We start from the raw sequence: 12,125 nt of genomic DNA, 5'->3' as shown, positions 1-12,125 counted from the left end.
CTGTAGTTATTCATAAGATTCCTTCTGTTTTGAAAGTATTTATTACAAAATTAAGCGACATTTATACTTAAACTCTGTTGGAAGCCAAGTGTTCTTTTTTAATTTTGGTTTTGGGAGGGCTTCAGGAAGCGTGGATAACTATCAGTACAAGTGTTTGTTGAAGACCTAAATTGTCCCCGATTCCCGGTGAGATGCCTTAGGAAAACAAAAAGAATGGTGAGAGAATCCCTTCTCCACTGAATTATCATGAAATCTTACTTTTCTTTTTGAAGTATTTTTAAATGGCTGCCTTAATTAGGAAACAACATTTGCTTTCTTTTAAAAGGAGTATATTATAATCTCTCTACTTTTGAAATAACTTTAATGAAATCCATACACTTGGAATAAGTAGCTGAGGTATAACCAGATTGTAACTGTATCAGAGTACCATATTAAAAATTCAACAGTTAACTGATAGGAACTCAGTTAAAGGTAGTTTTAATTCTTTTATTTTTTCTAAGAAACTAGAATAGTGTTTCTTAAAGTGGAATTTTGACCCCAAGGGTTTTAGTTAGCTAAGTTTAGGAACTTGGAATACTCTTATTTCCCCTTTACTGGTCTGCACTAATGAAACATTTCATCCAGTACTTCTGAGATACTTGATTATGGAAACCATTTTTATGGAGCTGCTATTCGTACTTGAAGGAAAACTGTCTAGCATTAGTTATATTTATTTCAGTGTGATAAATTCACAATTAAACTGTTTCACTTCTTTGATTAGCTAAGTTGAATCAGAATGAAAAATTGTGGGAATTGTATCTGTATCACTTCTCAATGACATGCATACTTTTTCTGAAGTTTTTTTTAAAAATCATAGTTCAAAGTAATCTTATTCCAAAGTTAATAGGGTGATAAAATGTTTATATAAAATTCAGCAACTTCACATAATGCCATTTTGGATTTTTTTTGTTTCTTGTTTTGTTTTGGTTGGTTGTGTGGGTTCCCAAATCAGTGCACGTCTGTTACCTGAGAAGTTGACAATTTATACAACACTAGTTGGACTTCTGAATGCCAGGAATTACAACTTTGGTGGAGAATTTGTAGAAGCCATGATTCGTCAACTTAAGGAATCGTTGAAGGCAAACAATTATATTGAAGCTGTATATTTGGTAAGTTATTATTATCCAATCCAGTGAGTGGCTTGTTTTTACTCTGAATACTAGTCCACCTCCCTGTACCATGTGATTCTTTACGTTACTTTTTTATCCTTCAGTTTCTGTTAAACCATTTTTCTCAAAACTCCCTACTGCTCTTACCTCCTGATCTTCTGCCTCTTTTCACTGGGTCATCTTTTGTCCTTCAAATGTTTGTGTTTCTAAGGATTCTGTACTCAGTTTGCTTTAAACATTTTCTTCTGAAGCATCCTCATTTGTTCTCATAACATCATAATCCAACTTTATTTTGATGATGCCTGCCAAATCTATAATTGTATTTTCAACATTCATTAGCCTTTTTCCTGAGTTCCAGACCTGTATTCCAAATTCTGCCTGCAATCCCCTAACATACTTTACCTGGAAGTCCCTAATTTAATGTGTTATTTATACTTCTTTTCCTTCTTTCCTCTCCAGCTCATTTATCCTGTCCTCTAAACTGGGCAATCCATCTAGAAACTTGAGTATTAATTTTTTCTTCCCTTTGCCTCTTTATACCATAAGTGTCTCCAAGTCCTGTCAGTTATACCTCCTAAATTTCTGTGAAATCTGCCCCTTCTTAATGTCCAGGGCATCCAGTGTAATTCATGCCTTCTTCCTCATATTCTTAACAACTTCTTAACCTATGGTTTTGTATCTCAATTCTCTGCCTTTCATTTTTTCTTCTTTAGTGACATCTGAATGGCCTGTGACCAGGCTCTGTTCATATTGATTATTGGTTAAAACCCAGTTCCTTTCTGGTTTCTAGAGTTGGTTGGTTTTAAAAATCCTGTACACATGGGTGGGGGATTTAGCTCAGTGGTCCTGCTTGCCTCGCAAGCGCAAGGTTCTGAGTTCAATTCCTGATACCAAAAAAAAAAAATCCTGTACAGAAAATGACAAATTGGATTATAGGAAGTAAATATTAGACCTTTTATTTATCTTAAATGAAATTAATTAAGCCTTACTAATAATATATAGATTGGAAATGAACTAGTATTTATCATAAATAAATGTATATATGTTGGAGCTATATGATCAAATTCTTTTTTAGTGAATTCTTTTTTTAGTGAATAAGAAAACTTTGGCCACCCTTCACAGTCTGAACTCTTTAGCCTGGCCCTTCATGGTTGCCCCCATCCGTTTTTCTATCCTTGCCTCCCATATGCTCTCCAACTTTATTAAAATTATTTGCACATCCCTGAGTACACCCTGTTTTTAAATCCCTCTGCATAGAATGCCCTTCTTGCTCACCACTTGAGGAGTGCTCTGCTCATCTTTTACAATCTAACCAGTTGTTAACCTCCTTTATGATGCTTTCCCTTGCTTTCTTTGTCATTGTTCCTAGTGCACTTTTTAAATTTACCTTTCAGTATAGGGTCGTGCCTTTGTGTTGAGATTGTGTTTTTTCCCAGAAGACTGTGAGTCTCAATAACAAGGCCTTTAATACTGCTTAGCAGTGGCACACAAAGGAGATCCAGTAAATATCTGTTCCATAACTTTGGTCCTATAGTTCAGTGAAAATAATTCACAGTTAAAACAGGCTGAATTTTAGATTGAAGTAGCCAGACTGTTTTACAGTCTGGATTCTTTTTTTTGGTACTGGGGATCGAACTCAGGACCTTGCGCTTGCAAGGCAGGCGGTGGAACCACTGAACTAAATCTCCAGCCCTACAGTCTGGATTCTTAAAGTAGGTTGGCGTGGAAACCTATAAATTAGCAGGTTCCTGTCCATCAAAGGATCTGTGTCACAACTCACCTCCACCATTATAACACAAAAGTCACCATGATCAATAAATAACAGAATGGACATGTTTGTGTTTCACCAAAAGTTTATGGGCACTGAAATTTGAATTTCTTGTAATTGTATGAGTAAAAAAAAAATTTTTCAAGCATTAAAATGCTTAAACCCTAGATAATGTGAAATAGGAAGAAAAGAGGCAAAGGGGAAGGGGAAATGGGAAGGACGGGAAAAGAAAGAAGGGAATGGAATTAATAAGAAAATGAAAAAAAGGAAGTAGTCTTTGTAAATAGGGAGGGATGGAGGGGTTGAAGGGAGGGCAGGGGAAGGGGGAAAAAATAAAAACCAAGTATGTAAAGGTGGATATCTCCAATGATGAATCTCATTATATTGTATATCTAAAATGTACCAATAAAAGGATATACAAAAAAAAAATACTTAAACCCATTTTTGGTTCACAGGCTGTGCAAAAACAGATAATAGGCTAGATTAAGCCATTGGGCTATAGTTTTTCAAACCATGGTTTAGACCATCACCAGATTGCTTTTTTTTCTTTGGTACTGGGGATTGAACTCCGGTCCTTGCACTTGCGCAGCTAGATTGCTTATTTTGTAATTATTGTAAAGGATATTGATTTAATAGCAGAAATTGTTTGCTTCAACAGGTTCGTTTTTTATCTGATCTTGTGAATTGTCATGTGATTGCTGCCCCATCAATGGTTGCTATGTTTGAAAATTTTGTAAGTGTAACTCAGGAAGAAGATGTACCTCAGGTAAGAGCACTTACGCTGAATCTTGTCCAGTAGTATTATATCAGGAATTTTTCATTGGTAGCTCTTTAGTAATAAACAAAAGGTAACAGATTATCTTACTATAAATGATTAATATTTAAAATTTAAGTCAACTGGCCTACTGATGGGTTCTTTTGATATCTGAGTGTTAATTCAAATGATTCTGTCTAGTAAGATTAGAACTAATACATCTAGAAATGCTCTAAATTAATCAGATGTCTTATTTAAGCTTAGTTTCCAGAGGATTTCATTTAAGTAAATAAAATATGAATGAAAATTGAATAGCACATGTTTTAAACTTGCCTTTTTAAAAATTCTTCAGGTACGACGGGATTGGTACGTGTATGCATTTTTGTCATCTTTGCCCTGGGTTGGAAAGGAGTTGTATGAAAAGAAAGATGCAGAGATGGACCGCATCTTTGCCAACACTGAAAGCTATCTTAAGTAAGGGCACAGCTCATACTACTCTTTATTATTTAGGTAAAAGATATCTTACTGATATAATAATAAATGTTAGATTTTATTGTTAGCAATACCATTTGCATTTCATTCTCAAAAAAGCAGTACTGAAGATATTTTCTAGGTAATCTCATTCTCCTACTGTTAGAATTCACTGAGACCTCAAGATGAGCAAAAAAGCTGCGTTTTGTATGTATGTAAAAGACATAAAACTCTCTTAGAATAATAAATAGTTCCTTAAATATTAGTGTGCATAAGAATTACCAGTGGTACAAATGCTCAGACCCCAACTCCTGGACCAAGTGAATTATATTGTTTAGGAAAGAGCTCTGAGCATCTGTAATACTAGTATATTCTGCAAGTGGAGAACCACTGCTCTGGCACTTATATTTATTTCATATAATTAATCCTAATACAAACTTAAAATAGTGTTTCTCTAATGTTCTATCTAGTTCACATTTCTTAGGAAACATAACATTTTAATTAAAATAGTCTGATATCTTCCCATTACCTATCTTCTTCAAGCTGTTGTAAATGCTTGGTTTATCTTGTTGGATGTAATGCTAATACCATACCTTGTAATAAACTTCTACTTAGTTATCCAGCAGCATGGTGATTATATGTCCCTTATGTTTTTTGCAGATTGATTTTGTTGTATCATTTTCTACCTATTAATAGGTACTTCTTTGAATACTGTTAATATTTGTTTTGTTGGTTACAAGTTAAAAGAATTCTACAAATAGAATCTTACATGTATATATGTATAGCTCCATCTTTTTTATATAAATGGTAGCCCAATATATCTACTGCCACTTTTTTTTCTTACTGTAATTTGAGTATGCTGTATACGAATATGTAGCTCTACCCCATTCTTTTTAACACTAGTATGGTATATCACTGTTTTAATGAACCATGATTGCTTTTGACTAGTTTCCTGTTGGTAGACATTTAGGACATTTAGGAAACTGACAATAGATCAGTTTCCTTTTGGTAGACATTTAGTCTTTTGCTATTATACAGAATATGTTAGTGAATATTCTTTTATAAATATTATGTTTTTGCGAACATATGCAAATATATTTATGGCGGAATGTGAATTCTTACAAATGGCATTGTAGGGTTGAAGGTTCTAAACAATTTTCATTTTGATGTATTTATTCAAATTGCCTTCCAAAGAGATTATACCAGTTAACCCCTTTGTTAGCAAGAGGCTGCAGATTTACATATACATTATAATACATGATATGTTATAAAAAATGTTGATACTTGCTGATCTGATAGGCAAAAGTTCTTTTACTGCTTCAGTTTGCATTTTATTATGAAAACCACTAAGCATCTTTTCATAATTTTAAAAGCCTAAGTATAGATTTTCCTTTTTATATTTAGAAGACGCCAAAAGACCCATGTGCCCATGTTACAAGTATGGACTGCTGATAAACCACATCCACAAGAAGAGGTAAATTGATTTCAGTCCCTCCTAATATATATGAGTAGATTCTTATCTGTGTAACACACTGGACCATTCATTTGCACATCTTAGCTACATTTTCTTATAACTTGTGAGGAATTCAACTCTTCATAGCCGTAAGGCATTTCCTTGTTCTCTGAGATTCCAGCTATTACAGTCTTGACATTTTTTTTTAATATCCAACCCCAAAAATAAGAGGTAAAAACTCCAAGCAGATTTATAAAACAAAGTATGGACACAGTGGCACATTCTAAATGCCAGCTATTCAGTAAAGTGACTCAGGAGAATTGTGAGTTCCAGGCCAACCTGGAAAACATACTTAAATCTTGACTCAAACAAACAGAACAAACAATACAAAAACTTAGTACCATTCTTTTGTACTGTATGTAATTGTAAGTTAGCTTAAATGTGTATCCTATATTTTAGAAGGTAGTGATTTGTAGTTTTGTCTAGTCAAAATATTATTTACATTAATTATTAAAAATTAATCTGTCTTTAGTATTTAGATTGCCTGTGGGCCCAGATCCAGAAATTGAAAAAGGATCGCTGGCAGGAACGGCACATCCTCAGACCTTATCTTGCCTTTGATAGCATCCTCTGTGAAGCACTACAGCATAATCTGCCTCCTTTTACACCACCTCCCCACACTGAAGATTCTGTGTACCCGATGCCAAGGGTTATCTTTAGAATGTTTGATTATACAGATGATCCTGAGGTATGTGACCAAATGAAAGTTCCTGGAAAGGGCCTGTGTTGCATTGTACTTGTGATTTAATTTTTATTTACTTATGTCTGAGATGTCTTTTAATTTTCAGTTTTGTTTTATTTAGCTAAGGTTGATGGCAATGAAGGTTAACTTTTTACATCAGTAAATGATGTTATGTCAATATGCAAGAAATTATATTTAGCATATATAAATAGATTAGAGGGACAGCATAATGTACAGGTCAAGAAGAGTGGATGTGAGAACCAGATTGGATTGTGTTTTAATCCTGGTTTGGCAAAATACTGTCTGAGTGATCTTTGATTACCTAAAGGCATAATAGTGTCTCATAGTGTCATTAGGATTGAATTATTAACACATATAAAATACAAAGAACAGTATCTGCCATATGATGAATACTTAATAATTTTAGCTCTAAAGGTAGGCTCAGATAGTGTGTAAAGTGGGTACTGATAGTATGTTATCAGCTGCAGTAAAGAAACACTATAACTTACTGATTTTGTTGTAGATATCTGAACATAACAATGAAATTTTCTGACGTACAGAGCTTTGACACTGTTAAATTTTTACTCCTACCACACAATATAGTGCCCGAAACCTAATAGATGCTCTGATTTTTTTTTTAATAAGTGACCTGCTTCCTAGGTCCCTATATGTGCATCTGGTTTCTTTCCAGGGTCCTGTGATGCCAGGGAGTCACTCAGTGGAAAGGTTTGTGATAGAGGAGAACCTCCACTGCATCATTAAGTCACACTGGAAGGAAAGGAAGACCTGGTAAGTTGCCTTTCATGGTGCTTGTGGAGGGGAGAAAGTGATTTGATGATTTGGTTTAAGAGCAAATGTGTGTTAAGAGTGTGCAATGATCATTCTGTCCTCCTGACTCCTTGCTTTGCTAATACTTGAAAATACTTGATTTATTCTCAAGGCTCTTCACCTTCAAGCAGTACTTTTTTGGGTGCATGTGATGTCAGGGTTTTTTTGTGGATGTTTACCATATAGTATGGAAGATTTGAATGGCAAGTTATTTTTGGTTTGGACGTTACGGAAATAAATGACTACTAATAGTTTTGCTCTGCTTTCTAGAGTTTAGCTGTCCAAGCTTTGAAAGTTAATTTTTAATAAATTTTCTTAGACCTTAGAAAGTTTGGGGTTCAATTTTAAAGTAGAAAGGAATATAGTATTTTAGGAGTGGATTGTCCTTTTAAAACTTGTTAAATTAGTAGATCTGAATATGCTTCCTTAGTATTATTACTTAGGTTCCTTTTTCTTGTGGTAGACAAAACAATTTATGCCACAGTTAAGTAACCAAAATTTAGAACATTTCAGAAAAGATTCCTTTTCCTTATATCTAAACACATTACTTTTGAGACTGATTATATGATTTCTCATGTATCTTTGTTTACTTATTAAACTTAAATTACACTTTTATAGTGCTGCACAGCTAGTGAGCTATCCAGGGAAGAACAAGATCCCCTTGAACTACCACATAGTTGAGGTATGCATTCCGTGTGTTGCGTTTCTGAATTTCACAGTCTTTGTTACTTTAAAGTACAATATACTCTTGGCTTATTGTTTTTTTCTTGCTGCTCGTCAGGCACTGAAAATTAACAGAGGAGCGAGGAAAATGCTGTCACTTTTGGTGCTCTATTAGCCATGTTAGTAAAGAGAAAACAGGAGGTTGAGACCAGTAGCCAAATGGAATTTTGAGTTGTCTATAAATTACTTATATAGTATGCCATCATTCATGGATAGTTATCATGGATAATGTAAGTTATCTCTAGCCCTGTCAATACATTGTCCACTTAACAGATGCATAAGTAATTGAAATACTTTAAAGTACTCTGTTACTTTAGGAGATAACATATCTTTACCTGTGTTTGTCAGGCCTCTTATTACTAGCATATACTTTGCTAGTATATTATTTCCTGTAACACAAGGTAGGGATGAATCTTTATATATTCCTTATATAGAAATCAAAAGAGCCAAGTAGTTTAAAAGTAGGAAGAATAGAAAAGCTTTTGACCCCATATTGATACAAGAGGATGATGCTAGTAGTGTAGTACCTTGATAGATTAGACCTTGAAGAAATTATGTCACAATGAAATGTTTCCATGTAACAAGAGTCAAGCTAAAGTATTCATGAGAGAGCATAGTATGATATGTTATTTAAGATGCACATTTTATTCATATAGCACTTTCATGCCTTTTAAAAAATACTTTTTTTAACAGTACTGCATCTGTCCTATCATTACAAAACATGAGAGTATGCTCATACTGTGAATTTGGCTCGTTGATACATCAGTTGAAATGCAAAACTAAATTATATAATTAAATCTGCACAACGTGTAGAATTTCATCAGACTGAAGTATAGGAGTTTGAGAAGAGAATGTGAAAAGAAAGAATGCAGAGGATTTTAGAGTTCTAGGTTGATGGTCTACCAGTTACAAGGGAGAGTGAAAGCAAAAGATTCTGAACAAGAGACATGGCAAATAAGTCTTAGATTGTCAAAATGGTGTCTCGTTCTCAGAGACTGCTAAAGGTTATTAATAGTTGTAGGAATTAAACTCTTAGTGGACTGTTGAGTCCCTCGGTAAACTACATTGCTGAGTTCATTTGATAGTTCCAGAGTTGGAATTATTGCATGCTTGTTGGGAATATGGATCCAAAAAGCTTTACTTTTATATGATTTTATTTGATTGAGTAGAGAGAAAAAATTCATTAGGTATTCAGTTACAGAAAGTACTGTAATTCTTTTTTCATTATAAATGCCCTGGGGTTAGAGTTTAGGTTTATAATGTTAAGGTCTTTCTAATAGTAGGCATGCTGTGATAATAGTTGAATTGAGTTCTGACTCATGATTCTTTCACAGGTGATCTTTGCAGAGCTGTTTCAACTTCCAGCACCCCCCCACATTGATGTGATGTACACAACACTTCTCATTGAATTGTGCAAACTTCAGCCTGGCTCTCTTCCCCAAGTTGTATCCTTTCCTTTGATTTTCAATTTATACTCTGGCTGGGATTTAAAAGATCATTAAGGGGACCGGGGATTTAGCTCAGTGGTTTCGCCGCCTGCTGCACAAGCGCAAGGACCCAAGTTCAATCTCCGGTACCCCAAAAATAAATAAATAAATAAATAAAAGATTATGAAATATGTGAGCCAACTTTTGACGATTTGTTGTGACAGTGAACTATTATAATTTAATAAGACAGACTGAAGCACCCATTGTAAACTTAACATATACCATATCTTAAAAGCTGCCTTTGTCCTCCTCCCAGCAAGATCCCTCTGTTTTCATCCCCACACAATTATGATGTATGAAAATCATTCTTTTGCTTTTAAAATACAGTTTTACTGTCACTATGAAAGGAATGTATATTCTGCCATTTTGGGGGTTAGGGTTCTCTGTAAGTCCATTAGATCAGTTCATTGGTTATAATATTTTAATTCACTATCTTTTAACTGATTTTGGTGAGAGAGTTCTGCTGCTTCTTTGTGTTATAAAGGGAGCTATTAATGTTCCACTGTAACTGTAGTTCTGTCTGATTTAATTTAGTATTATTGGGTACATTCACATTCAGAATTGTTATATCTGTCTGATTTAATTTAGTATTATTGGGTACATTCACATTCAGAATTGTTATATCTTTGGTGAAGTGAGTCTTTTATTACTCTGAAGTGATTATTTTATATAGCATTGCCTTAAAATGTCTATTTTGTTAAATATTAATAATGCTTCACCAACCTTCTTTTGATTAAAATAATTATTTTTATCATTTTTCCCCCTAGCTTTCCGCATCCCTGCATTTTTTTATGTTTATAAACAGCAGATATCCTTAAAATCCAATCTAACAGTCTTTGCCTTTTAATTGAACCCTATTTCATGCCTGCTTTATATTTCTTTGATGCCGTGTCTTATTGGAAGATTTTTCGTATTTGTTTCATTTTTTTCTCCCTACTAGTCTACAGGTATGTGCCTATATTGCTACATGAATATATACCTGTGTACTTGTAGCATGCATGCTCATCAGTCTTAATTTATGTCCTTTAATTTTTTTTCCTCCTGGTTAAGTACTAGTGTTAGAATGTTAAGTAAGTTTAAATTTATCTTATTTCTTGGAGCTTACAGAAAAAAATGTTTTATGCCATAATGTTCATTTAAATGTTTCTGCATATCTGCCACTTTCAGGGATCTCCATTCCTTTTTGTATATCCTTAATTTCCCATCTATAGTATTTCCTTTAGAGAAGGTTCACTGCTCATGGTCTCTCTGCATTTTTGAAAAGGTTTTTACTTTGTTTTCATTCTTGAAAGATGATTTGGGTTTTCAGAAGGAAAGACTTGACATTAGTGTTCATAAAACCTTTATTTGTAATAGTCCAATAGAAACAATGAATAGATAAACAAATTTTATTGTATCATTGGAACAGAATATTACTCAGCAGTAAAAAGAAACGAGTTTTTAGTGCAGGTAACAACATGAAGAAATTGAAAAATAATTTATGGCAAATGAGATACCACACAAATAAGAATTCATAGAATATATAATTTACATAAAATTCCAGAATGCATAATAATGAAAGCAGGCCAGCGGTTGCTTGGGAAGGGAGAGAGAAGGGAATGGTATACAAAGGAGCACAGGCAAATTCTGGAGATGATGAAAATATTCATGACCTAGATTTAATCAGTGTATGCCTGTCAGATTTATTGTACATCATTGATACTTTAAAGCTTTTAAAAGATTACATGAATAAAACACATTATTACTTGTTATAAAAACTTAGAGAAAATGTTTTGTATTGTTTTTTGCTGTCACAACTTAATTTTGAAGAAGAGTGGAAAATAGTTTTCCTTATCTTCAAATTCACAGCTTGCACAGGCAACTGAAATGTTATACATGCGTTTGGACACAATGAATACTACATGTGTAGACAGGTAAAGTAATTGTTCATTTCTGTACTGAGTGTTAGCTGCTTCTGTTCTTTGTACTTTATTAAATATTTTTTTTAAATTTTTATTAGTACATATTTGCAGTACATAGTGATTACAGTGATCATGATGAGTTGGTACATGTACATGACACATCTTAATTCTTTTTACATCCACTTCCTCTGCATTCCTTCCCCCTCCTGGCCATCTTTTGGTCCCCTTCCCATTTGCAAAACATCTGTCTCATTTCCCGTCATCTGTCTTTCATTTTGCTCTTTATTTTATGTTTCAGATTTCTCATAAAAGAGAAAACATGATATTGAAGTTTGTATATCTGCTTTATTTCATTTAACATTATGGTCTCAAGGTATATCCATTTTCCTACAGATGACATGATTTTCTCTTTATAACAGTAGTACTTCATTGTGTTTAAATGCCACATTTTCTTTATCCATTCATCTGTCCATGGACATAGGGGCCTCTGCCAGGATTTAGCTGTTATGTGTTGTGATGCTTTAAATACAGATATGCATATATCATTGTAATATGATGTTTTTAACTCTTTTGGGAAGATGACTAGAAGGGGAATAACTGGATGCAATTTCTAGCTTTAGTGTTTTGAAGAATCTCCATACTGATTTCCATAATGGTTGTGCTAGTTTACATTCCCACCAACAATGTGAAAGGGTTCATTTTGCCCCCCATAGCCTCCCCAGTATTTGTTATTATTTGGTTTCTTGTTGATAGCCATTCTTTTGGAGTAAGATGAACTCTCAGTGTTGTTGTTTTTTTTTCTCAGTGTTGTTTTAATTTACATTTCTCTAATAACCAGAGGTGTTAAAGT

General features: G+C 33.8%; 1 protein-coding gene across 3 annotated transcripts in view; it reads left to right on the top strand.

The window, feature by feature from the left end:
• Window positions 1–12,125, top strand: part of Ncbp1 (nuclear cap binding protein subunit 1) — a 39,633-nt gene that overhangs the window by 9,937 nt on the left and 17,571 nt on the right. For all 3 annotated transcript variants that reach the window (XR_015440009.1, XM_004864971.4, XM_013065684.3), the window contains exons 4-12: window positions 992–1,148; window positions 3,575–3,682; window positions 4,023–4,144; window positions 5,546–5,615; window positions 6,127–6,342; window positions 7,028–7,125; window positions 7,783–7,846; window positions 9,222–9,332; window positions 11,223–11,287. Coding sequence is in view for 2 of the 3 variants with exons in the window: in XM_004864971.4 (XP_004865028.1) it covers window positions 992–1,148; window positions 3,575–3,682; window positions 4,023–4,144; window positions 5,546–5,615; window positions 6,127–6,342; window positions 7,028–7,125; window positions 7,783–7,846; window positions 9,222–9,332; window positions 11,223–11,287 (1,011 nt within the window). In the remaining variant the exon portion in view is untranslated. The remainder of the gene's footprint in view (window positions 1–991; window positions 1,149–3,574; window positions 3,683–4,022; window positions 4,145–5,545; window positions 5,616–6,126; window positions 6,343–7,027; window positions 7,126–7,782; window positions 7,847–9,221; window positions 9,333–11,222; window positions 11,288–12,125) is intronic.

Source organism: Heterocephalus glaber, unplaced genomic scaffold, assembly GCF_053883595.1.
Source record: "Heterocephalus glaber isolate CG9 unplaced genomic scaffold, H.glaber_assembly_v1.0 deba00001481, whole genome shotgun sequence".
In the NCBI taxonomy this organism is placed as follows: domain Eukaryota; kingdom Metazoa; phylum Chordata; class Mammalia; order Rodentia; family Bathyergidae; genus Heterocephalus; species Heterocephalus glaber.
Note: the sequence above shows the minus strand (reverse complement) of the source record. Positions and strands in the feature narration are given on the sequence as shown.